Raw genomic sequence first — 27,979 nt, 5'->3', positions numbered from 1 at the left:
CATTGTCTTGGAAACAACTGCTACAAGGCAAGAGCTTAGAACAGCAAAACAGGCTTACATTTTAAAACATAGTTAATAAAAGATATCCTTCAGGCAAATTCTGACTTTCAGAGTCAGGTAAGAGAAAGTATAGCTGCTAATATAACAAAAAACAGTCTTTCTGGATAGTGAAATTACTTTTTTATTTTTATTTATTTATTTATTTATTTTTTAAATATATTTTATTGATTTTTTACAGAGAGGAAGGGAGAGAGATAGAGAGTTAGAAACATTGATGAGAGAGAAACATCGATCAGCTGCCTCCTGCACATCTCCTACTGGGGATGTGCCCGCAACCCAGGTACATGCCCCTGACGGGAATCGAACCTGAGACCTTTCAGTCCGCAGGCCGACGCTCTATCCACTGAGCCAAACCGGTTTCGGCTGAAATTACTTTTTTAAAAAGGTAAACAGCCCTAGCCGGTTTGGCTCAGTGGATAGAGCGTCGGCCTGTGAACTGAAGGGTCCCGGGTTCGATTCTGGTCAAGGGCACATGCCTGGGTTGCGGGCTCAATCCCCAGTGGGGGGCATGCAGAAGGCAGCCAATCAATGATTCGTTCTCATCATTGATGTTTCTATCTCTCTCTCCCTCTCCCTTCCTCTCTGAAATCAATAAAATAAATAAATAAATAAATAAATTTTAAAAAAGGTAAACAAACAATATCTATATAAATTCAACTTTGGGAAACAGTGCATTTAATCTTCAAACTTTTTATGAGATTCCTTTGAGAATGTTAAACATTAAAACAACCTAATAAATTATATATAAGAAAACATGTGCAATAAGTTAGATTCTCATGTAGATTAGGATATAAGATAATAAATGTAATAATTACATTTACAATGGCTACTAAGTTGTTAAGATTATTTGGTTGTTTATTTTACTAATAATCTGAAAGGCAAGGTGGTTCAGCTGGGATAAGAAGACCACCACAAGGAGGGACCATTCCTGTGGGGAGACCCAGAAAGATGTGAAGATGACACACTGAATGCCGACATGCCAATCCAAAGCACTCCAACCCCTGCAGAGACACACCCAGCCTGTTCCCATTCTCGGAAGTCGGTGCAGGGAATGGCACATCTGTAACCATGCAGAACCACAAACCTCATAATCTTCATAAACAATCTCATACTAAATCCTACCGTAGGAGTTAAACCATGGTTTTCAGAATTGGGCCAGTGTTCTTAGCTGTGAGAGTAGGTTGAGGAACTAAAGAAAAAGCCAACTGTTATGGTAAGACCCTAAAGCTAGAGAATAGTATCAGCAACCCTATATAATAGTACATTTATTATGGTTAACAGTGGTGAAAACGTAAACTAACAAGAGGAATGGCTCATTTTTATATTTCTGTAATACAATTTAAAAGAAAATGATTATAGTAGACAGCACTAAGCATCATAGAAAATCATAGATTCCACAATAAATATGTCTAATTGCCAAAATCAGTAAATAATTCACAGGAATCTTATGCACAATAGAACAATTTTAACTGGACTTTTATGGTTTACCTGTTTTAATTCTGCAAGTATACCTGTGGAGAAAAATGTCATTGGGTAGGTCTAAAAAATGTTAAGGGTTCATTCACATCTCTATAGTTTTGCAATAATGTTCCAAAGCAGCTACCAGTACTTGGTGAGATAAATGCACATGTGGGGCTTCATGTCAAGCAACAGTTTATCTGGCATCAGTAATCAAACAATTACGAAATGGAAAGTACATCTTGTACAAGCTGACAGATCCATTAAATCAGGAGAGCTATGGGCAGACATACTGACACTGCAAGAATTACCAGAAAGCATTAATTTCAGCATTAATAAAATGACAGTAAATAGATGACAGCTGCCAGATGAACTAAGAAATAAGGTTGCTGGCCTTGTTAAGCTCACGTCTGATTTTCTCAGGCACAAACTGGTCGAGGTAGCGTCTGAAGTGAAGGGCATCGATGGCGACAATTTCAGTGCTGCGCCGCTGCCAGTCGTCCCTGGGCAGGACAGGAGGGAAAGATGAGGGGCAGCGAAAAGCACTCACAAAGTAAAACCCTCAGGTTTCCTAAGACACTGGGAGAGTTAAAATATTAAAAACAAACCCATGTCATAGATCTCAGAAAAACAGGAAGGCAAAAAACACTATTTTATTTTAGACTCCAAGGTACACATTGTGGACTGTCAGGCATTATACAGCAAAATGAAAAATTATGGAGAGACAAAAAATATGATATATTGTAAACGGGTACATCATTTACAGTGAGTCTCAGAGGTTAAAGGATTTGGGGGAAAACAAAAAAAACCTTAGGTCTTTGTTTTCCTCTAATATTAAAGATATGGCATTTGTATTTTGACAAGAACTCATTCCTCCTGTGTTTTGAAAGATCTCCTCTAGGTCACTGGGTCTGTAACATCACCGTACATCACCCAAGAAATAATCCCAAGAAGTCAAGTGTTACAACATGTGTAACGATTCAGTACAACATTCTACCTACTGTGCTCAATCGCTGACTGTGGAAATATTTTTAAAAAGACAAAAACAGCAAAGCAGACAATAACACAAAGCAGCACAAATAACACGTTGCCTGTGGAAATATGAAGGAAGCGCTGAGATGATTTTGAAAACATAAAATTCCAAATATTTCATCTCATAAATTTGCACATATTGATATGCCAAGCAACTTTCCACTCTGAAGAACAGCAATAAAAACCTTCATGTTAGTCTGTAAATAACTATCATAAGTTAAGCATCCACACAGATAACTACTGTAACCACATGGTTTAACCAAAACAAAGGGAGAGGCCAGGGGCTGGCCTGAGATGACAAAGACTAAACCTGCACTGCTGCAGCGGCCATGACCACAGGGGCGGTAGCTGGTGATTTCTGCCACTTGGCTTTTTTTTTTTCTTAATTCTTTCTCCTTTTTCACCCAGTCCCACAATGCTCTTCTCTTCTGACAGCTGTCAGCTTGTTCTCCATCTATGAGTCTGTTTCTATTTTGTTTGTTAGTTTATTTTGTTCATTAGATTCCACATGAGTAAGATAGTCTTTCTCTGACTGGCTTATTTCACTTTGCATTAATACTCTCCAGGTCCATCTATGCTCTCACAAAGGGTAAGCTTTCCTTCTTTTTTAAGGCCCAGTAGTATTCCATTGTATAAATGTACCACAGCTTTTTATCCACTCATCTACTGACACTTGCATGCTTCCATATCTTGGTACTGTAATGCTGCAACAAACATAAGGTTGCATATATTCTTTTGAATTAGTGATTCAGGTTTCTTAGGATATATTCCTAGAAGTGGAATCTCTGGGTCAAAAGGCAGTTCCGTTTTTAATTTTTTGAGGAAACTCCATACTGCTTTCCACACTGGCTGCTCCAATTTGCATTCCCACCAATCCCTTTTCCCCACATCCTTGCCAGCACTTGGTATATGACAGCCATTCTGACAGGTGTGAGGTGATATCTCATTGTGGTTTTAATTTGCATTTCTCTGATGTTTAGTAGTGTTGAGCATCTTTTCATATGTCTATTGGCCATCTGTATGTCTTCTTTGGAGATGTGTCTATTCAGATCGTCCGCTCACTTTTTTTTTTTTTTTAAATATATTTTATTGATTTTTTACAGAGAGGAAGGGAGAGAGATAGAGAGTTAGAAACATCGATGAGAGAGAGACATCGATCAGCTGCCTCCTGCACATCTCCTACTGGGGATGTGCCTGCAACCCAGATACATCCCCTTGACCGGAATCGAACCTGGGACCTTTCAGTCCGCAGGTCGACGCTCTATCCACTGAGCCAAACCGGTTTTGGCTCGTCCGCTCACTTTTTATTTGGGTTGTTTGGTGTTTGTTTTGGCATTGGGTTGTTGGATATTAATCCCTTATCAGATGTATCATTGGGGAATATGGTCTCCCATTCAGTGGTTTGTCTTTTCATTTTGTTGATGGTTTCCTTTGCTGTGCAAAACCTTTTTAGTTTGATGTAGTCTCATTTGTTCATTTTTTCATTTGTTTCCCTTGCCCAAGGAGATCTATTAGAAAAAATATTACTATGAGAAGTGTATAAGATTTTACTCCCTGTTTTCTTCTAGGAGTTTTATGATTTTCGGTCTAACATTTAAGTCTTTAATCCATTTGAGTTTATTCTCATGTATGATGTAAAAAGGTGGTCTAGGTTCATTTTTTTACATGTATCTGTCCAATTTCCCCAACACCATTTATTGAATAGACTATCTTAATCTGATTGTATGTTTTTGCCCCCTGTGCCATAATTGTCCATAAAGTGGGCTCATTTCTAGCCTCTCTATTCTGTTCCATTGACCTATATGCCTGTTTTTATGCCAGTAACACACTGTTGTGATTACTATAGCCTTGTAATATAGTTTGGTATCAGGTAGCCTGATATGTCCAATTTTGTTCTTCTGTCACAAGGTTGCTGTGCTATTTGGGATCTTGTATGTTACCATATACATTTTTGGAATATTTGTTCTAGTTCTGTGAAATATGCTATTGGTATCTTCTTAGAAATTGCACTGAAATCTATGGATTGCTTTTGGTAGTATAAGCATTTTAATGATGTTAATTCTGCCTATCCAAATGAACATGGTATATGCTTCTACTTATATCTATCTTCATCAATATCTTTCATTAGTGTCTTATAATTTTCCAAGTACAGGTCTTTTACAGCATTGGCTAAACTTATTACTAGGTTTTTTCTATTTTTCTTGATGCAATTGTAAATGGGACTGTTTTCTTAGTTTCCCATTATGATAGTTCATTATCCTATATAATAAAAGCCTAATATGCTAAGTGTCCAGTCGTCCAATCAACCAATCAAAGCATAATATGCTAATGATATGCTAAGGCCACTCAACTGCTCGCTATGACGTTCACTGACCACCAAGGGGCAGACAGTCAAACAGTCGATCAGTTGCTATGATGTGCTCTGATCACAGGGGGCAGACACTCCGACCAGTAGGTTAGCTTGCTGCTGGGTTCCAGCTGATAGGGACTGAGTGAGATGAGCCAGACATTCCCTGGGGCCCTCCTGTGGTCCTTCCCAGGCTGGCCAACCTTCCACATCACTCCCCAGCCCCGATCATGCACTGGTGGGGTCCCATGGCCTGGCTTACGCTCTCTCGCAAACCGGGCTGAGTGGCGCCCACCCCTCCACCCTCCGAGTGCATGAATTTCGTGCAGCAGGCCTCTAGTTGGTGTATAAAAATGCAACTGAATTCTGGTATTTATTTTGTATCCTGCTACTTCACTGAATTCATTTACCAGTTCTAGTAGTTTTTTGTGTGGAATCTTTAGGGTTCTCTATATACAGTATTATGTCATCTGCAAATAATGGCAGTTTTACTTCTTCCTTTCCAATTTGAATGCCTTTTATTTCTTCTTCTTGTCTGACTGCTGTGGCTAGGACTTTCAGTACTATGTTGAATAAAAGTGATAAAAGCAGACATCCTTTGTCATGTTTGCAATCCTAAGGGAAATGTTTATAGTTTTTACCCACTGAGTATGATGTTGGCTGTGGGATTGTCATAGATGACCTTTATTATGTTCCCTCTATTCTGCCTTTGCTGAGAGTTTTTAACATAAATTGGTGCCAGATTTTATCAAATGCCTTTTCTGTATTATTGGTATGATTATGTGGTTTTTATCCATTTTATGTATTTGGTATATCCCATTTATTGATTTGTGAATATTGTACAACCTTATCCCTGGAATAAATCCCACTTGATCATGCTGTATGATCTTTTTAATGTATTGCTGGATACGGTACGCTAGTATTTGGTTGAGGATTTTACCAACTATGTTGACCAGGCATATTGGCCTACAATGTTCTTTCTTTGTGGCACCTTTATCTGGTTTTGGAATTAGGATAATGCTGGCGTTGTAAAATGACTTTGGAAGTCTTCCCTCATCTTGAGTTTCTTAGAATAGTTTGAGAAGACTAGGTGTTAATTCTTCTTTGAATGTGTGGTAAAATTCACCTGTGAAGCCATCTGGTCCAGTACTTCTGCTTGTTGGGAGTTTTTTTATTACTGTTTCAATTTCACTAGTTGTAATCTGTCTTTGTTCAGACTCTCTGATTCTTCCTGATTCGGTTTGGAAGATTGTATGTTTCTAGGAATTTACTCATTTTGCCCAGATTGTCCAATTTGTTGGCATATGGTTGTTTATAATATTTTCTTATAATCCTTTCTATTTCTTTGGTGTCAGTTGTTACTTCTTCTCTTTAATTTCTGATTTTATTTATTTTGACCCTCTTTTTTTCTTGATGAGTCTGGTTAAAGGTTTGTCAATCTTGTTTATCTTTAAAAAAAACAGGTGTTGGTTTTATTTATCTTTTGAATTTCATTTTAGATTCTATTTTATTTCTACTCTGCTCTTCATTATTTCCTTTCTTCTATTCACTTTGGGCTTTGTTTGCTGCTCTTTTTCTAGTTTTTCTAAGTATAAAGTTAGAATGTTTATTTAGTGATTTTTCTTATTTCTTGAGGTAGGCCTGTAGTGCTATGAATTTCCCTCTTAAGACTGCTTTTTCTGTGTCCCATAGATTTTGGGTTGCTGAGTTCTCATTTTTATTTGTGTCAAGGTCTCTTCTGATTTATTCCTTGATCTCACTGTTAACCCATTCATTGTTTAGTAACATGCTAGTTAGAGTCAATATCTTTGTGTGTTTTTCAGTTTTTTTTTCTTTTGATTTATTTCTAGTTTCAAAACCATTCTGGTCAAAGAAGATACTTGTATGATTTTAATTTTCTAAATGTATTGAGACTTATTTTGTGTCCTAACATGTGGTCTATCCTAGAAATGTTCCATATGCACTCAAAAAAAATGTATATTCTGCAGCTTTGGAGTGAAATGCTCTGAAGATATCAATTAAATCCTTGTGATCTAGTGTATCATTTAAGGCTACCATTTCCTTGTTGATTTTCTGTTAGGAAGATCTATCCATTGATGTCAATGGGGTGTTAAAATCCCTTACTATGACTGTATTACAGCTAATCTCTTCCATGATGTATGTCCATCTAGTTTGCTTTACAGATTTAGGTGCTCCTATGTTGAGTGCATAAATGTTTACAAGGGTTATATCCTCTTGTTGGATTGTTCCCTTTATCATTATGTAGTGTCCTTCTTTGCCTCTTATTATATACTTTGTTTTAAAGTCTATTTTGTCAGACATAAGTATTGCTACCCCTGTTTTTCTTTCCTTTCCATTTGCATGAAATATCTTCTTCCATCCCTTTACTTATAGTCTGTGTGTATCTTTTGTTCTGAGGTGAATCTCTTGTATACAGCATATATTTGGTTCTTGTTTTCTTATCCATTCAGCTACCCTTTTGATTGGAGCATTTAAGCCCACACTGGCTCTTCTTCATTAGAACACACACACAAGCATCCAGGTTCCAGTTGCATAAAAATTCACCTCTGTTAAACCAACTTATTGGGGAAGCAATATCATGTAAAAATATATTTCAATAAAAATAGAAGATAGCAGCAGCAAAGTTCACTGTAATTTCTGCTGTCAATTGTTTGTAGCAGTAGGCAAATTGTCTGAACATAGATTCCTTCACCTACCTAGCCTCCCAGAAAACGTAAGGATAACTACTTATGCTGTTTAAAGGTTTTAAGCTATAACTATAACCAAGTCTAAATAAGTCTGTCCTTGGAAGTTAACCTCCATTGACTGCTTAGAATTGGCAGCTAAGATGCAAAAACTGTAAAGAGCTCTGCTCGCCCTGTTCTTGATTTAGACTTTTGGCTTTCATTTCTTTTTGATATATGGTAATGCTGTTTTAACTACTAATGAAGCTGTAATACTGAATTTTAGAAGAAAGTTAAATTTCTGAAATAAGAATAGATGGCAGACAGAACATACGAGGCCACATTCTTTAGCTTCTGGCCATGCGATAATCAAGTCAGAAATGAACTCACCTTTCATTCCCATCTTCATGGCTCCGGGCCCAGCGATAAGTTTCAGCATAGCCTGTGTATTCACTGTACTGTTCAGTACCTGAAAAAAAGAAGCTTCCAATACTATTTTTCAGAAATATTTTCTTAAAAGCTTCACCTTCTAAAAAAAAAGCCAACAATAAAAAAATTACTGGTCTTAATGATTTATTATTTTTCATGAAGAAATAATAGAATGCCTCCAAAAATCGCTACAATGTTTATCACACGGTGACTAAATGTCTCAACCAAATACAGTAAACAAAACATGTTTTCAAATTTATTTCCTTCTTTTAAGAGGAGTGCATAAAGACTGTGTTTTATACAAGTCCACTGTTTTGAATGTCAGTAATCTCATAATACTTACTTTGTATTGTTGAGAAAAGAAATTTTACATAAAGACATTCCCTGCTTCCTCAACAAAATCCTAGCAAATTGGATCCAGCAGTACATCAGAAAGATCATACACCATGACCAAGCAGGATTTATCCCAGGGATGCAAGGATGGTACAATATTCGCAAATCAATAAACGTAATACATCACATAAACAAATTAAGAGAAAAAAAACACATAGTCCTATCAATTGATGCAGAAAAAGCATTTGACAAAATCCAACACCCATTTTTGATAAAAACTCTCAGCAAGGTGGGAATAGAAGGATCATACCTCAACATAATAAAAGCCATATATGACAAACCCACAGCCAACATCATACTCAATGGGCAAAAATTAAAATCATTTCCCTTAAGAACAGGAACAAGACAGGGATGCCCACTCTCACCACTCCTGTTCGACATAGTACTGCAAGTATTAGCCATTGTGATTAGACAAGAAGAAGAAATAAAAGGCATCCAAATTAGAAAAGAAGAAGTAAAACTGTCCTTATTCGCAGATGACATGATATTGTACATAAAAAACCCTAAGGACTCCATCAAAAACTATTAGACTTAATAAATGAATTCGGCAATGTAGCAGGATACAAAATTAATGCCAAGAAATCTATGGCATTTCTATACACCAATAGTGAAATTACAGAAAGAGAGACTAAAAAAGCAATCCCATTTACCATCACACCAAAAAAATTAAGATAGCTAAGAATAAAGTTAACTAAAGAGGTAAAAGACCTCTATTCAGAAAACTACAGGACGTTGAAAAAAGAGATAGAGGACGACATAAACAGATGGAAGAACATACCATGTTCATGGATTGGTAGAATCAACATCATTAAAATGTACGATGGGAAACCATAAAAATACTAGAAGAATCCAAAGGCAACAAAATCTCAGACATATGCCGAAGCAATTTCTTCACCAATACAGCTCCTAGGGCATTGGAAACTAAAGAGAAAATAAACAAGTGGGACTACATCAAAATAAAAAAGCTTCTGCACAGCAAAAGAAACCATCAACAAAACAACAAGAAACCCACTGCATGGGAGAACATATTTGCTAATGTTATTACCGATAAGGGTTTAATCTCCAACATTTATAGGGAACTCATACAACTTAACAAAAGGAAGATAAACAATCCAATCAAAAAATGGGCAAAGGACCTAAATAGACACTTTTCAAAAGAGGACATTCAGAAGGCCAAGAGACATATGAAAACATGCTCACAGTCACTAATCATCTGAGAGATGCAAATCAAAACAACAATGAGGTACCATCTCACACCTGTCAGAATGGCTATCATCAACAAATCAACAAACGACAAGTGCTGGAGAGGATGTGGAGAAAAAGGAACACTCATGCACTGCTGGTGAGAATGCAGACTGGTGCAGCCACTATGGAAGACAGTATGGAGTTTCCTCAAAAAACTAAAAATGGAACTCCCATTTGACTCTGTGATCCCACTTCTAGGAATATATCCCAAGAAACCAGAAACACCAATCAGAAAGGATATATGCACCCATATGTTCATAGCAGCACAATTTACCATAGCTAAGATTTGGAAACAGCCTAAGTGCCCATCAGCAGATGAATGGATTAGAAAACTGTGGTACATCTACACTCAAGCACTGCCGCCCCGCCCTCGAGGACATGGATCCAGGTCCCAGACCGCGGACAGCCTCAAGCACTGCCCCCCGCCTGGCAGGGTCACAGATCCGGGTCCTGGGACCACGGACAGCCTCAAGCACTGTCCCCCGCCTGGCAGGGTCACAGAGCCGGGTCCTGGGACCGCGGACAGCCTCAAGCACTGCCCCCCGCCTGGCAGGGTCACAGATCCAGGTCCCAGACCGCGGACAGCCTCAAGCGCTGCCCTCCACCTGGCAGGGTCACGGATCTGGGTCCCAGGACCGCGGACAGCCTCAATCACTGCCCCCCGCCCGGCAGGGTCACAGATTCGGGTCCTGGGACCGCGGACAGCCTCAAGCACTGCCGCCCCGCCTGCAAGGACATGGATCCAGGTCCCAGATCATGGACAGCCTCAAGCACTGCCCCCCGCCCGGCAGGGTCACAGATCCGGGTCCTGGGACCGCGGACAGCCTCAAGCACTGCCGCCCTGCCTGCGAGGACATGGATCCAGGTCCCAGACCGCGGACAGCCTCAAGCACTGCCCCCCGCCTGGCAGGGTCACAGATCCGAGTCCCGGGACCACAGACAGCCTTTCCCACTGCCGCCTGCCTTCAGTATGCAAATTAGCCACCATCTTGTTGCTTCAGGGTGGGGGTCCCCACTGGGGTGCCTGGCCAGTCTGGGTGAGGGGCTGAGGGCCGTTTTCAGGCTGGCGGGCGACTGAAGCTCCCAACCTCTCCTTTTTTTCTTTTTGTTTATTCTGGGATTTATTTACCTTCTATGGCTGTCACTGGAGCTGAGAGCTGCCTTTAGCTCTGAGGCTCGGCTCCAGCTCTGAGACCTCGGCTACTGAAAGCAGGTACTGGGTTTGTTTGGCTTCTATAATTGAAACACTGTTGCAGTCCTGCTGGCTGAAGCCCTGCTGGCTGAAAGCAGGTTTCTGGAGTTTGTTTAGCTTCTATACTTGCAACATTGTTTCTTAAACTGCAAGCTCAGAGGCCGGCAAGGCAGGCGGGGAACATTGGCTTCCTCCGTCACTGGAGCAAGCAAGCCTCCTGTTCGCTTCAAGTTGCCTGGCTGCCGGCCGCCATCATGGTTGGCAGTTAATTTGCATATCGCCCTGATTAGCCAATGGGAAGGGTAGCGGCTGTACAGCTAATTACCATGTTTCTCTATTATTAGATAGGATAAAGCAGTTTAAAAATGTAATCTAACTCCCTCACTAGACTGTCGGCTTCTTGAGGGTAGGGATTATAAATTATTAACATTTGTGTCTACATTAACAGCTAGTAACACAAGAATATAGAAGCAGATGATTAAGTACTTTCCATAGAAACATGATAATTAATGAGAAAAACAGGAAAAAATTGTATTAACTGAGGTTAAAATAATGAATCCAGAAATACTTAATTCACATTTACACAACGTGTGGCAGGCTAAAAAGAGTACCACACTGAGATTAGGAGATATGAGGAACCCAAAGTGAATCCTTAAGTGACCAAATCTCATTAGACTTCATTTCCTCATCTAAAAATCAGACTTGTTAATAATTCTTGTTTGTCTAATAGAATTGCTTGGAAAACCAAATGAGATTAAAATCCTTCAAAACCATAAAGGAGTTAGTACTGGTGTCTAGACTTAACTTTGTAAGGCGGTAGAAAAATCAAAGATACATGATTCCAGGTATGTGGGGTTTGAAAGCAACCTGGTCTACTGGCCCGGCTGGGAATAAAGACAGCAGAACAATTGTGTTCTTGTCTATTTTCTGCCTTGCAATGGCCGTGCCTTATTTTTCAAACAAACAAGTCTACTCTGATCTCTTAACTATGGAAAGAAATAACTCTTCTGTCTTTTGAAAAGTGGTTGAAAATTTTATATCAATTATATTTCTATTTCAAGTTAGATCGGTTTCAGTCTTCTTTCCTAAGACAAACAAGGTTAGATTCATTTCCTTCGGTAATGGGAAGTTAAAAAATCACATGTAGATGCTTTTACTCTAAACAAATTAAATCCTGGGTTTTCTAAATAGACTCAAAATTATGTAGACTATTCTGAAAAATGAATACCTATAACTTGTTTTAGAATAAAATGTATTGATAAACTATGATGAAAATACAAAGGTAAGCAGTGATAACAGCAAACAACAATCAGAAGCCTGAATGAACTTTATGGCAAGCTCTCTCCACCTTCATTTAGGGAAATAGCTAGAAGGAACCCACTAAAATCTTTTCAAGAGTTCCAGTTTTTGGATTTAGCAGTAAGAAACATTCTTATTTTCTCTTACTAGTAATGAAAGTTTGTGATGAACATAGAAAAAATATTTGGAGATTAAAAATATTCTACTTAACAATAGGTGTCCCCTTAGAAAGAAAGATTATATGAAAGTCACTGACTCTGCTTTTATTAATATCATTCATATAGAGGTAATTATGTGGCAGATAAAACAATCTTGCCTTACATTCCCATGATTAACACGAATTAAGAAAAGCCAAACTCCAAATGAATTTGGATCTTTCCCAGTGACCTTGTATCACTGAGTTAGCAATGGACTGTTTTTGTAGTAATGGGCTCCTCTAGTGCTGTTATTAAAAGCACCAGTACTATAGGCAATGGTTTCCACTTTTGTTCTATCAGTTCTGCTGACACTCATAAAAGATATAAGGATCTGTGATGTCTGGAACAATTTGATTCAGTAGAGTGCAGGTTTTATGTTAAATGTACTACCATTCTGCTAAGTTTCACAGCTAGGCATCTTCATATGCTCACCACACAGAAACAAAACAATCTCCTAGAACTCTTTAGTATTGAAGCTATTAGCTGCTGGTTGTTGTAGAGCAGTGGTTCTCAACCTTCCTAATACCGCGACCCTTTAATACAGTTCCTCATGTGTGGTGACCCCCAACCATAAAATTATTTTCATTGCTACTTCATAACTGTAATTTTGCTACTGTTATGAATCGTCATGTAAATATCTGATATACAGGATGTATTTTCATTGTTACAAATTGAACATAATTAAAGCATAGTGATTAATCACAAAAACAATATGTAATTATATATGTGTTTTCCGATGGTCTTAGGCAAACCCTGTGAAAGGGTCGTTCGACCCCCAAAGGGGTTGCGACCCACAGGTTGAGAACCTCTGTAGAGGACCATGAGAGAGGGAAAAAAGGAAAAAAGAAAAGGAAAGATTGGAGTTTTAATTCTTTCCCTCTATCTATACTTACTGAAAGGTTTTAACTCATGGCTGCCCTATGGATCATAGAGAATAGAGGAATAACACTGTCTGGATAAAAGGATTTGGCTGTTTGCATGACCTGTTTCATATTCATTAAAAGTCTGATACCAACCAGATGCCCCACAATGATGATAAATTTAATTTATTTCCAATTTCTCAAACTCATCTACAGATTCAGGCAGCACAGTCACAGCCATTAGCTAGTCACAGCCACTGAGCCTAGATGAATCATTGAAGGAATGGAATTGATCCGGCAGATAGATTGCAGTGCCCAGTTAAGAGTCTCCTAAGAAGGGAGATGGCAGAAATCCAACATCAAATAGATGATGAAATGGCCATTTCCATTAAGGGAACATCACATCACAGATATTAATTAGGAGGCTCTATAATAGAGTTAAGAGGATGGGGGGGGGGGGGAGGGAATGCTGAGTTAAAAGTCACCCCGGATGTCCTTAGCCTGAAGCAATTATAGATATGAAGGTGAGTCATGGATCTGCAATTTTCCATCTATTTTACCGTGCCTGTAGATAAGTTAGAGACCAGACATAGTTCCAGAGTGATGGAATTTTTCAGATTGGAGACAAACTATCTTTTTTAAAATTGATTTGAGAGGGAGAGCGGAAAGGAGAGGGAGAGGGGGAGAGAGAGAGAGAGAGAGAGAAAGAGAGGAAGAGAAATATCGATGTGAGAGAGAAACATCCACCAGTTGCCTGCCGTCATGCCCATATGTGCCCTGGGGATGGAACCCGCAACCGGGGTATGTGCCCTAACCAGGAATCGAACCCACCACTTTCTGGTGTAGGAGATGATGCTCCAACCAACAGAGCCACACCGGCCAGGGCTGGGGACAAACTATCTTTAAAAAGAGGAAAAGAGCCGAAACTGGTTTGGCTCAGTGGATAGAGCGTCGGCCTGCGGACTGGAAGGTCCCAGGTTCGGTTCCGGTCAAGGGCATGTACCTAGGTTGCAGGCGCATCCCCGGTGGGGGATGTGCAGGAGGCGGCTGATCGATGTTTCTCTCTCATCGATGTTTCTGACTCTCTATCTCTCTCCTTTCCTCTCTGTAAAAAATCAATAAAATATATTTAAAAAAAAAAAAAGAGAAAAAGAAAAATCTACTGTTTTCCTTGTACATGGAAATTACATCCTTTATTTACAGCAACATTAATATAGGTGGCAAGAGACTTACTTCTTTCCCAGTATAAGAGAAATGAAGGAAATAAAACAAATTAGCTTTGAGCTTAAATGCCCAGCATTCTACCAACTTTTTTTATTTCATGTACAGCTGACCTTTGAACAACATGGGGATTAGAGATACCAACTCCCCCACATGGTTATAACTCTTGACTCCCTAAAAACTTAACTACTAATAGCCTGTTGACTGGAAGCCTTGTCGATAACATAAACAGTTGGTTAACATATATTTTGTATATTATATACTGTATTCTTATAATAATGTAAGATAGAGAAAAAATGTTACTAAGAAAATACATAAGGAAGAGAAAATACATTTACAGGACTGTACTATATTTATTGGTGTCATAAGTTTATAGTCTGTTTACAAAATGAATCATCTGTCAGTACCTACATCGCATTGTCTCGTATGATATAAAACACTGTAGATATTATATGTATTACTAACACTAGGCATCAAAAATGAAAAGAGGGAGACATGTAATACTTTCAACAATAAACAATTATTAAAAAAGATAACATGAAAAGATTCATGCATTAATAACAAAGAAGCAGCAAATATGATTGTTTTATGGTAGCCTTGTGCAACTGATACAATTGCTTCACAATAGTAAGGAAATCTCCACAAAATTTTGATATATTTATGTTTTAAAATCCATGTATAAGTGGACCAGTGTAGTTGAAACCTGTATTGTTCAAGGATCAACTATAGATTCATCTAAAGTATTGATGAAATATTGTTTTCTGAATCTTCAGTTCAAATCTAGCTTATCTGCTTAAACTTCTTTTAAAGTATTAATTAATACATCTAAATGTTGGAGATGATCACATTCCATACCTTCAGAGCTCTCTAAAACATTGTAAGACCAATATTCAAAGTATTTATTAGCCCAGCAATGGAATGAAGACAGTTTAAATTTTTGTTCTGTAATTCCTTGTACTCTCTTCTCTCCTCATGCCTTTCAACTACATTCTTTGTATCTGCATGTGTAATAAACAACATATAAATATAGCTAAATCAATGAGACAACACAGAATAAAAGGGTTTCATATCTTTCCATTCCATTACAATTGGATCACAACCTCAATCCAAGAAGAAATTCCTTTGCCAAGGTTCAATTTTTATTTCTTACACACACTCAGACAATTAATAGTTGTTATTTTTTGCCTTACCACATCAAAACAGCAGACTCACAATTCCTATATAATAAAAGCCTAATACGCAAATTGACCGACCGGCAGAATAACCAGTCGCTATGATGCGCACTGACCACTAGGGGGCAGACGATCAACACAGGAGCTGCCCCCAGCCTGCAGGCCAGCCAATGTGGGTGCCAGTGGGGGACCCGATTGCCCCGCTGGTCGCCCCACAGATTGGCCCTGATTGCTGGCCAGGCCTAGGGACCCTACCCGTGCATGAATTTCGTGCACCGGGCCTCTAGTGATATTATAAAAAAATAGCATAGGAATTCTAAATGATGTGGAATAACTTGTTGAAAGCCTTTTTACAAACAAGTACTTGTGAAAGATAACATATCAGCAAAAATGATGGTGTGAAACTTCTGAAAATTCTCCCCTCTGTAATTTTTACACTGGTAAAAATTGTGAGGATCAACAATTTCTGAACTGTGGGAGTTAATCAAAGGCTAAAAGCAATCCAAGTAATGTTTATTAAAAGAAAATTGGCTAAATCTTGGTAAAAAGAGTGGGTTTTGTGGTGTTTTTTAACTTGCCCTCCCACTCTCCGAAGCTCTGTGGTAGCCTTAGAACCCAACAGCCTATAATCACAGTGAAAACCAGCAGCCTGGTAGCCACGAGAGGTGGTAGAAGAGGGCTGATGCTCCTTCAAAGCCCCATTCTCAGAGAATTGCCATCATATAACCTGTCTGGTGGTTCCCTGGACGACCTCACTCACAAGACTATCTTTATTTGACCTGAATTAGAGCTTGCCCAGTAGAAAAAGCCTAATACAGACAGTCCTCGGGTTACGTCGGACTGGACATACGTTGTTTCGTGGTTATGTCGCCATCTCCCATTTATTTATTAAAAAAAAAGTTCCATCATTTCGAAGTATGTACATATGTGCTTTATGTTTTTTACTATTTATTTACCATAAGCAAAGGTCAGGAATTATCTTTCTTTTAAATTTTTTTTGCTGTTTGACTTCATTACTGCTATGTATGTGCTCCATGTGAGTGACTTAGGTGCTTATGTAGGTGGGTTCCGACTTACGGCGAAAATCACCTTACGTTGCATCGTAGGAATGGGTCTCCAAGGTAACCTGAAAACCTACTGTATCTAGGGATGTTTGTTGAAAACAATTATAAGCAATTGTTTAACATTGTGGTTCTCCCTGAGGCAGTAAATAATAATTGGGGCAAACAATAGGCTAACTAAAAAGTTTCAAAGAAAAAGCTGAGGAATAAGATAGATGTCCATAGGGGCTTTAAAAAGTTCTAAGTATCCCCAGGAATGTAAAAGGTTACACACATGGCCATGGCTATCCACATGCTCAAGAAAAGAACTGAGAAGGTCCTGGGATCTCTTCTCAGTTTGACCTTGGGCTCTGTGGAAGCAGGAAGTGAAGTGTCAAGTACAAGCAGGAAGTGTCAACTGCCTGGTGGAATATTAGGTGAGACACAACAGCAGAAAGAGCCCTTCAGCAAAGACTGACTTATTGGTTCTAGGCACTTAAGGAAATCTCTGCTCAATCATTAGCTGACCACTAATCTAACTAAGCAGAGACTTCAGTGGCCACTTATAAAAAAAATATAGACTTCAGAGAATTAGTTTAGAAAAGTGAAAAAGCAAATAACACCAAACAGCAACAAAAACACACTCTGATTTCAAGTTACCACATTATTTAAAATGTCCAATTTTCAACAAAAAATTGAGACATGCAAAAAATTAGAAAGTAGTTTTTTCCATACTCAGAAAAAAAAAAAAGTAGATAATATAGTACCTGTCCCCAAGGAAATCAGATGTTGGACTTACTACAAAAAGGTATTAAGTCAGCTACTTTAAATATGTCAAAGAAATAAAAAAAATTATGTCTACAGAACTAAATGGAAGTATGAGAATAATGCCTCACAAATAGAAACTCTCCACAAAAAGATAGAAATTAACTGAAATAAAAATTTCAAGCGCAGATTGGAGCAGGCAGAAGAAAGAATTAGCAGACTTTAGGTACCCAGTCTGAGGAATCCTATATAATAAAAGGCTAATATGCAAATCAACCAAATGGTGGATGGACCCGTCACTTTGATGCGCACTGACCACCATGGGGCAGATGCTCAATGTAGGAGCTGCACCCTGGTGGTCAGTGTACTCACACAGGGGGAGCGCCGCTCAGCCAGAAGCCGGGCTCATGGCTGGCGAGAGCAGTGGTGGTGGTGGGAGCCTCTCCCACCTCCATGGCAGCGCTAAGGATGTCCGACTGCTAGCTTAGGCCTGCTCCCGAGAGGGCCTAAGCCATCAGTCGGACATCCTCCGAGGGCTCCCTGACTGTGAGAGGGCACAGGCCAGGCTGAGGGACCTCCCCCTCCCCCAAGTGAATGAATTTCGTGCACCAGGCCTCTAATAGGAAAAATAAAGAATAAAGAAAAATGAACAGAGTTTTAGAGAGCAATGGGATACCATCAAATGTGCATAATGAGAGCTCCAGAGGGAGCGGAGACAAAGAGGCAGAAAGAATATTTGAAGAAATGATGACCAAATATTTACCAAATTTATCAAAACATTCAAAAAGCTCAATGAACTCCAAAGTGGCTAGTCAAATGGACCCATACCTAAAAACATCATAATCAAGCGATAGAAAGACAGAGAAAAAGAATCTTGAAAGCAAAACAAAATTTAGATACTCTCCTGAAGGTTGCCTACAAATGTATCTGAGGGAAATAGTGTGGTTTTAAGATGAGACTTCCGAGTCTTAGTTCTGTCTTGTACCCCTTTGGAGGTGAATCAGTTGAATATATATTTTTTTGTTTTCTTTTTAAATACATTTGTATTGTTTTAGAGAGAAAGGGAGATGAGAAACATCGATGATAAAGAAACATCGATCGGCTGCCTCCTGCACTCCCCCTACTGGGGATCGAGCCTGAACCTGGGCATGTACCCTGATCAGGAATCAAACCTGCGACTACTTGGTGCATGGTATGATATGCTCAACCAACTGAGCCACACTGGCCAGAGAGTTAAGTATAAATTTGATATAACTCATAGGGGATGTTTTTTCTCCCTTTATAATCTTTGGGGCTAACAATCAACCAAATTCTCCAATGCAGTTGAATGTTTGGTCTCCTACATTACTCTCAAAGCAGCAACAGATTAAAAAATAAAGTAACAAATTCTCTTTTGCAGGAAAAAAAAAGTATCATCAATTGATGAGTGATGTGAGAATATTCTTTCAGGTACTTGAATTAAAGGCTTAACTTACCTAAGGTAACTAATTAAGAGTTTCTTAAAGAGCTATTACTTTTTGTAGCTCACTCACAAGAAAATACTAAGACATAGTGATATTTCAATTTTAAAAAAAGTAAATAAAGATAAAAATTTTAATCTCAATAATAGACCTAAAGTATAAATTTGACTTTCTTTTTCATTAAATTAAATCAAGGATAGGTACTAAGAGAGTCATACTTTTTCTCTTAGTATTAGAAATGAGGGTAACCATAAGGTTCCTGATTTATTTCTCTTCTTTATAGCTCACTGGTATACTAACTCTCTCCAAACACTGTAACTTTGCTTTCTGCATTTATATATTGTCATCATATTGAATTATAACAAATCACTTTGGAAATACAATGGAAGAATAATAATAGAATACATGCTCAAAGTCCTATCATTTTCTTATTTTTAGGGCATTACATCATAAAAATTCAAACTGGAAGATAATTGAATAGTTTTTATCCTTGTTCCTCAGATAATGATGCCTAGGGGAAAAAAGGTGAGGATAAAATATCTTACTCAAGATTAGGCAAATAAAACTACAGTTGATGGTGGGGGCTTGCCTGGGCTGGGGAGGGATGAGGGAGGGGATCAATTGGGGGAAAAGGAAACATATGTAAAACTTTAGACAATAAAAAAAATAAAATAATAATAATAATGAAAATAAATAAATAAATAAAATATTCAAAAACAAAACAAACAAAAAAACTACAGTTGACTATTGAACCACAAGTTTGAACTGCCTGGTGCCACTTAATAGTATATGTGGATTTTTTTCAGTAAATACCTGTACTGTTTTTGACCCCCGTTTGGGATTCTGCAGATGCAGAGGGCCGACTGTATGCATTGATCTATGCCATTTTCATAGGGGACTTGAGTATCCTCAGATTTTGGTATGTGCAGGGGGTCCTGGAACCAATACTGAGGAACAACTTAAATTTTGGGGAAATAAAAATTATACGTGAATTTTTGACTGCATGGAGTTGGGAGTGTGGGTTGGTATTCAAGGGCCAACTGTATAACAATTTCAAAACACCAAATATAAATTAATGAATAACAATATTGGGACTAATGCCCATGGCAGAGAAAAGCTTATCTGAGTGGCCTCTAGTTTTCATGATATATATTCATAGATTATCCCAAACTAACCTGTGATGATAAGACATTCATTGTGATCCAGCACCTCAGTAAAGAGCCGGGAAACAATCAACTCGGGGTTGATTAAAAAGCGAATTTCTTCTTGCACAAGTCCAGCACTGGTTACACCACCTCCAACAAAACGGTTTGCAAAATCCACCTATTTGGAAAAATGTGGCATGTTAAATGATGATCTAAATTACCTACGTTAAATGATACACAAGTATACCACCTCTAATCTCTAATCTTGCTTTCCTTTCCTATATAAATCAACCCCAAGTTAGTAATCTTTTCAGGAAGAATAGGTTGTGGTTGGCTGCACTCTTTCCATCTCACTGCACTTAACATCTCTGCATATTTCTTTAGATCCAAAACCTTAGAAGGAACCTAGAAAATGGAGCTTTTAGGCAAAAGACTCAATGTAATTATATGGATTTTCGTTTATAAACCTTTTGTGTTCCAAGGACCACAAATCAAGAAAGGCTTTATCTGGAAAGTTCTCAAGATCATTTCCCCACCATTCACTACTCAATTTCCATTTATGTATTTCATAGACTTTAATATAACTATACCTTTCTTATATAATATGGCAATCAAAAACTTGTTCTTAAAGAACTTTAAAGTTCGGTAATTGACCTTTTTTGGGGTAAACTTTCCTTCTATGGAAGAATAAAGGGGTAGGAACTTTGTCCTTCTAAATTCAGTTGCAAACTCCCAACTACATGAACATTACAAACTATTTTTTAAAAATCTACCTAAGGAAATAAATGAAGAATAAAACCTAGTTTAACGATAAAGATTCAACAAAATATTTCCAATTTAGTTTAAAACTATACATAAGCTTCCTGTGGAATACTAAGATTGGATCCCCAAGCTCCTATTAATAATGATGATTATACAATCCTCAAGAGAATGCAAACTCAACTTGCCATCATTATTTGTTTGTCTTAGACTTACTAAGCACTCCAAGATGTCACACAACGCTAGGAATGAGGAAATATGTAAGAAATGGTTTCCAACTTTGTGTTAGGTTACTCTATTTGAGGAGTTATATTACACACTTATATACAACTGTGCATACACATAACCATACCCATACAAAAAAAAACCCAGAATTCAGTTAAGTAGTGTTAAGAGAGGCTTATATACTGTGTAGGAAAACCACATTCCTGTATCTCCCCTTTAACTTCACACTGCTACCAAACTCACTACACTCTGACACCAAATGTGTGGTATTTGACACATCAAGCAATTCTGCGACACCACCTAGGTGTCCTATAATTCAATTCAGTTCTGACACTATCTGCCTGGCGTCAGCATTGGATTTCAAAAGCTAAGGGTTCAGTCCTACAAGACTGCCCAACGTCAGATGCCAATTGTAAGTCCTAACTTCTAGTTGATTGGTTAATAGGGGTTTCCATGACCCCCTCCTGGGGTTTGATAATTTGCCAGAGCAGCTCACAGAACTCAAGATAATGCTCACTTACATTTACTGGTTTATTACAAGGTTATAATAAAGGACACAGATGAACAGCAAGATGAAGAGATACACAGGGCAAGGTATTTGGGAAGGGGCACAGAATTTCTAGGCAAGTCATTCTTCCCACAAGTCACTCACTCTCCTAGTACCTCCACATGTTCACCAACCTGGAAGCTCTCTGAATTCCAGACTTTTGGGATTTTTATGGAAGCTACAGAATGTAGGCGTGATTGATCATGAACTCAGTTTCCAGTACCATTCCCTTTCCCAGAGGACGAGAGGTCAGGTAGAGAGTTCCAAACTTCTAAGCATGGCTTTGGCTTTCTGGTGACCAGCCCCGTTCCTGAAGCTATTCAGGAGTCCACCAAGAATCACCTCATTACAACAAAAGACACTCACTCCTGTGACACAAAAAATTCCAAGGGATTTAGGAGCTCTGTGTCAAAACCAAAGACCAAATCCTATATAATAAAAGTGTAGTATGCAAATTGTCCCCTCTACCGGGAGTTAGTCCAGGAGTTTGACCAGGGGGTGGGCCAGCTGTGGGAAAGGAGGGAGGCCCTGGCAGCAGCAGGCAGCCAGGGGAAAGGAGGGAGTATCCAGGCAGCAGCCGGCAGCCACTAGGGACCCTACCAGTGCATGAATTTCGTGCACTGGGCCTCTAGTATTAGAATAAAAGATGCTCCTTGTGCTCTCATTACTTACATAGCTACCCGGGTTTTAGGAGCTCTATGCCAAAAGCTGGGGCAGATATATATATATATATATATATATATATATATATATATATATATTTATTTTATTTTACATATCTTTTCAAATATAAGATTTCTTAAAATTTGTTTATGTTCTCTAAAGCAATTATGACATTATATGATCATCTGAAACCTATTTTACAAAAGAGTAAAACAAGAATATGAATCTTTTGATATGGAAAAATATGAGAAAAGACAGAAATTAACAGAAGGCAAAGTATTATTTAAGTATAGAACTTGGAAAACACTGAAAATTACAATTAGACAAGTTCTTGAAATGAGTTACCACAGAGAATCATATACATTTGGATTTATATTCTGGCATACTAAGTCAATGCTAAAAAACAGTTACTCTTTAGCTATCATAGAAAAACTAGAGGCCTGGTGCACAGATTCATGCACACTAAAAGCAAATTAATTAGAAGGTGGCTGGCGGGGTGGGACTGAGCGAGACGATCCAGACACACCCTGGAGCCAACCTCCCGCGGCCCCTCCCTGGCCCGCCGCACCTGAGGCCATCTTCTTCTTCTTTTTAAAAATATTTTATTGATTTTTTTACAGAGAGGAAGAGAGAGGGATAGAGAGTTAGAAACATTGATGAGAAAGAAAATCGACCAGCTGCTTCCTGCACACCTCCTACTGGGGATGTGCCCGCAACCAAGGTACATGCCCTTGACCAGAATCGAACCTGGTACCTTTCAGTCCACAGGCCGAGGTTCTCTCCACTGAGCTAAACCGGTTAGGGCACCACCTTCTAATTAGTAGCAAGTGCCACCTGTGGCTTGAAGGTCATCTGTGGAGTGCGCGGGGTCCCTCTGGCAGGTGGGGTCCCTCGGTCTGGCCTGTGGGGATCGGGCCGGAACCAGCAGCCCAACATCCCCTGAGGGGTCCCTGAGTGCAAGAGGGCACCCTGCAAAGTTGCTGTTACTCATCAGCTCCTGCATTGAGCGTCTGCCCCCTGGTGGTCATTGCATGTCATAGCTACCAGTCAGAGTGTCTGCCCCCTGGTGGTCATTGCGCATCATAGCTATCGGTCGGATGGTCGAACAGTCAGACCAGCAGTCGCCAACCAGTGGTCCCTGGACTACTGGTGGTCCGTGATGTCCAAAAGGTTGGTGACTGCTGGTTTAGACAGTCACTTAGGCTTTTATATATATAGATAATTTTTGTTAAACTAGTCCATTGATTAGAATTAGTTACCTACTACATAATGAGGTCTTTATGCACTGGGTGATTTATGGCTTAAACTGTTCAATTCAACAAATATTGACTGAATCTTGTGCTGGGAATCATAGGATGCAAAGATGAGTAAGACAGTTTCAAAGCATTTACAATCTAGCCAGGACAGGAGTCAGGCACATAAGCAGAATGATAGAATACTTATTAAAGAACTTATTAGCACTAAATTGATACTGCCTAAATAATATATCCTATCTAATAATAGGCAAACATGGTAATTAACCGTACCTCCGACATGCTTCCCATTGGCTAATCAGGGCGATATGCAAATTAACTGCCAACCAAGATGGTGGCCGGCAGCCAGGCAGTTAAAGCGAACAGGAGACTTGCTTGCTCCAGTGATGGAGGAAGCCAAGGTTCCCCGCCTGCCGCTGCCGGCCTCTGAGCTGCACTCTAAGAAACAATGTTGCAATTATAGAAGCTAAACAAACCCCAGAAACCTGCTTTCAGCCAGCCGGGCCTCAGGGCTGGAGCTGCAACAGTGTTTCAATTATAGAAGCCAAACAAACCCAGATACCTGCTTTCAGCAGCCGAGGTCTCAGAGCTGGAGCCAAGCCTCAGAGCTAAAGCCGGCTCTCAGCTCCAGTGACAGCCATAGAAGGTAAATAAATCCCAGAAAAAAAAAATAGAAAAAAAGGAGAGGTTGGGAGCTCCAGTCACCTGCCAGCCTGAAAATGGCCCTCAGCCCCTCACCCAGACTGGCCAGGCACCCCAGTGGGGAGCCCCACCCTGAAGGGGGTGTGACCAGCTGCAAACAGCCATCAGCCCGTCATCCAGGCTGGCCAGGCACCCCAGCGGGACCCCCACCCTGATCCGGGACACCCTTCAGGGCAAACCAGCTGGCCCCCACCCGTGCACCAGGCCTCTATCCTATATAGTAAAAGGGTAATATGCAAACTGACCCTAACAGCAGAAAGACTGGGAATGACCGGTCACTATGACACACACTGACCACCAGGGGGCAGACGCTCAATGCAGGAGCTCCTCTCTGGTTTTCAGGGCGCTCTCACATGGGAGGAGCTCTGCTCAGCCACAAGCCAGGCTGATGGCTGCCAGTACAGCGGTGCCTCTCCCACCTCCTCAGCAGCACTAAGGATGTCCGACTGCAGTTTAGGCCTGCTCCCCGCTGGCAAGTGGACATCCCCCGAAGGCTGCCGGGCTGCCAGAGGGATGTCTGATTGCCATCTTAGGCCAAATCCCCCGGGGAGCGGGCCTAAGCCAGCAGGTGGACATCCCCTGAGGGGTCCCAGACTGCGAGAGGTCACAGGCCGGGCTGAGGGACCCCCTCTCCCCCCTGAGTGCACAAATTTTTGTGCACCAGGCCTCTAGTATATATATAAAAGCCTAAGTGACCATTACGATTGAACGACCAAAATGACCAGTCACTATGATGTGTACTGACCACCAGGGGGCAGATGCTCAATGCAGGAGCTGCCCCCCTGGTGGTCAGTGCACTCCCACAGCAGGAGCGCCGCTCAGCCAGAAGCCGGGCTCATGGCTGGCAAGCACAGCTGTGGCAGCGGGAGCCTCTCCCGCCTCTGCGGCAGCACTACCAAGTGGCAGCACGGCAGGGGCAGTGGGGCGGGATGAGCGGCAGCAGAGCTGTGTCCAGCCCCAGCTGGGGCTCCTCCCAGCCGCCTGCTGCTTGGCACTGCTACATCCCTCGGACTGCTGGGTTTTGGCACGATTGCAAGAGGGCACAGACCAGGCCGAGGGACCCAACTGGTGCATGATCCCATGCACCGGGCCTCTAGTACAATGTAATAAAATAAGCATGGGAAGGAGAATAGAGAGCATTACAAGAGGACATGTCATTCAATCTGGATTTTGCTGATTTTCAGGATGCGGGACATAGGAGAAACCAAAAGTAAGGAGCTGTCTGAGGAGAATGGAAGCAGACTCCTCATGCGTGTTTGTAATGTAGAGTATGGGGAGGGTTATATTGGTGATGAAGTGATCTGGGGTCCAGGAAATTTTTACTTAATTCTGAAGGTTCTAGAAAAGATTCTAAAAAGAAAAGTAACAACAAAGAACCTGGACTTTAGGGAGATAATTCAGGGTAAAGTTTAAAGAATAAACCGAAAAAGTATAAAATTAAAAGTGGAGGCTGATTAGGTGACTACTGGATAGTTTATACAAGCTATATTAGTTCCTCAAATAGGTCAGTGGGAAGGAAAGTGAAGGAAAGAGAGATGCAGCAAAGAAATAAAATGGACAGCACTTAAAAATTGAGAAACTGACTAAGTATAATGGTATTATAAATAAAAATAAAAAACAAAGAAGGTTTGAGATTAGCAAAACTTAATTTTTACTGTTAATTTTTACTGGAACAAGGTAAATAATCAAAATAGAAAGATAAGCTCTACCCAACTTATGTACTACTTGGTAATGATAAATGAAATATATTCCGTGTACATGCTATAATAAAAGGCCAACATTTATTACTTGATAGTTATTCACACAAATAAATACACTAAACTCAATATGCCTGAAAGCAGGAGGAGTCTTTTAGAAAATCAAAGTTTCTACTACATAAAAAGTTCCTAATAAAAGGCTACTACAGGTGAGAAAATGGTTCCAGTACATGAAAACAGCATGTGAGTGCTTCTTTATTTTTAGCTAGTCATTTTCCAACTCACTTTAAAGCTACTTGTTCAGATTACTCAGTTTCTGAATTATAACTTGATGAAAAGAGAGAAATGATAACACTCCTTAGAGGTTTTGTTGTTGTTGCCATTCAGCATAATGTAATTAGTATGCTACACAAGAAGCTTTGTGGCACTGCAATACAATATTCCTTGACCTCCTGGGGATACATGGCATGAGGAGGGAGCACAATTAATAGAAGCCTTTATGGTATTCTCTTAATCTACTGAGGTTTCATATTTCTTCTATAATATGTTCCAGGAAAGTGGGGAGAATCTCAACTTTGAATGTTGTTAAGTAATTCCTTGTTGAATTGTACTGTAATGAAAGGTCAGCATTCCTGCAGTGCTAACTAGCAGTAGCTTTGTTAATTTTTGTGTGTATTAAGACTCCCTCAGTTAATATAAGACTTTAATGTAGGAAAGAATGTCATCAAGATGAAAATGTGGGAAAAAGTGATATTCATTTGAAACAAATTTTACCCATATTTTAAAATTATTGTTTTAAATAGAAAGGTACTGATTAAATACAAATTTAAAACAAATTTTAAGTATAGGACAAATATTAATTCAGTTTCCTAAGCATTTTCATTATCTCAAACTAGAGGCCCAGTGAATGAATTCGTGCACGGGTGGTCCTTGGCTTGGCCAGTGATCGGGGCCGATAGGGGCCATCTCGCCCAGTCCTGATTGGGGCAAGCCAGCTGGGGGGAGGGACCATGGGAGGTTGGCCGGCGAAGGGAAAGGGGGGGAGGGGGACCGAGGGAGGTTGGCTGTGGGAGTGCACTGACCACCAGGGGGCAGCTCCTGCGTTGAGCATCTGCTGCGTTGAGCATCTGCCCCCTGGTGGTCAGTGTGCGCCATAGTGACCAGTCGTTTAGGCTTTTATATATATAGACTAGTGGCCCGGTGCACGGAATTCGTGCAGGGAATGGAGGGCTCCTCAGCCTGGCCTGCACCCTCTACAATCTGGGACCCCTCGAGGGATGTCCGACTGCCGGTTTAGGCCCATAGGGATCGGGCCTAAACTGGCAGTCAGACATCCCTCTCACAATCTGGGACTGCTGACTCCCAACCACTCGCCTGCCTGCCTGCCTGATTACCCCTAACTGCCCTCCCCTGCTGGCCTGATCGCCCCCAACTGCCCTCCCCTGCCGACCGGTCACCCCCAACTGCCCTCCCCTGCCAACCTGGTCGCCCTCAACTGCCCTCCCCTGCAGGCCTGGTCGTTCCCAACTGACCTCCCCTGCCAGCCTGGTTGCCCCTAACTGTCCTCCCCTGCAGGCCTGTTCTCCCCCAACTGCCCGCCCCTGCAGGCCTGTTCCCCCCCACAACTGCCCTCCCCTGCCGGCCTGGTCGCCCCCAACTACCCTCCCCTGCTGGCCTGGTCGCCCCTAACTGCCCTCCCCTGCCAGCCATCTTGTGATGGTCAATTTGCATATTACCTCTTTATTATATAGGATTATTGTATTATTTTCCATACAAACTGCAAACCTACTTTTGCCCCACTCTGTAAATGCAACAAATAAGGATTGAAGAAGAAAAATCAGCCATTCCCACTATGAGATGATATACAAAATTCTTTCAGAGAAAATTGATATTACAATGCTCTTATAAATGGAATAAGAACAAAAGTCACTAACATTTTCTCTTATTAGTGATTGTAAGTAAAAATCACTTTAAAGCAAAGGAAAACAGGTATTCAGGTTAGGTTATATCAATTTAAAGCTAGATACACAGGGTGTTTTACTTGTTGACACCTTTTCCCAAAAATATTTTTTTTTTTTAAATATATTTTTATTGATTTCAGAGAGGGAGAGGGAGATAGAGACATCAATGATGA

The 27,979-nt window shown here is 40.2% G+C and overlaps 1 protein-coding gene across 2 annotated transcripts in view; it reads right to left on the bottom strand.

Annotated features, from left to right (window-relative positions):
• The window catches only part of PARG (poly(ADP-ribose) glycohydrolase), a 185,661-nt gene that overhangs the window by 26,919 nt on the left and 130,763 nt on the right, over window positions 1-27,979 (bottom strand). For both annotated transcript variants that reach the window (XM_070433168.1, XM_070433167.1), the window contains exons 13-15: window positions 20,030-20,177; window positions 7,972-8,050; window positions 1,913-2,021 (exon numbers count right to left, since the gene is read on the bottom strand). In XM_070433168.1, coding sequence (XP_070289269.1) covers window positions 1,913-2,021; window positions 7,972-8,050; window positions 20,030-20,177 — 336 coding nt within the window. The remainder of the gene's footprint in view (window positions 1-1,912; window positions 2,022-7,971; window positions 8,051-20,029; window positions 20,178-27,979) is intronic.

The sequence above is a fragment of the Myotis yumanensis genome, unplaced genomic scaffold (assembly GCF_028538775.1).
Source record: "Myotis yumanensis isolate MYYU_CA2020_CCGP unplaced genomic scaffold, mMyoYum1.0.hap1 SCAF_13, whole genome shotgun sequence".
Lineage (NCBI taxonomy): Eukaryota > Metazoa > Chordata > Mammalia > Chiroptera > Vespertilionidae > Myotis > Myotis yumanensis.
The sequence above is the reverse complement of the archived record's forward strand: the minus strand, read 5'-3'. Positions and strand labels throughout refer to the sequence as shown.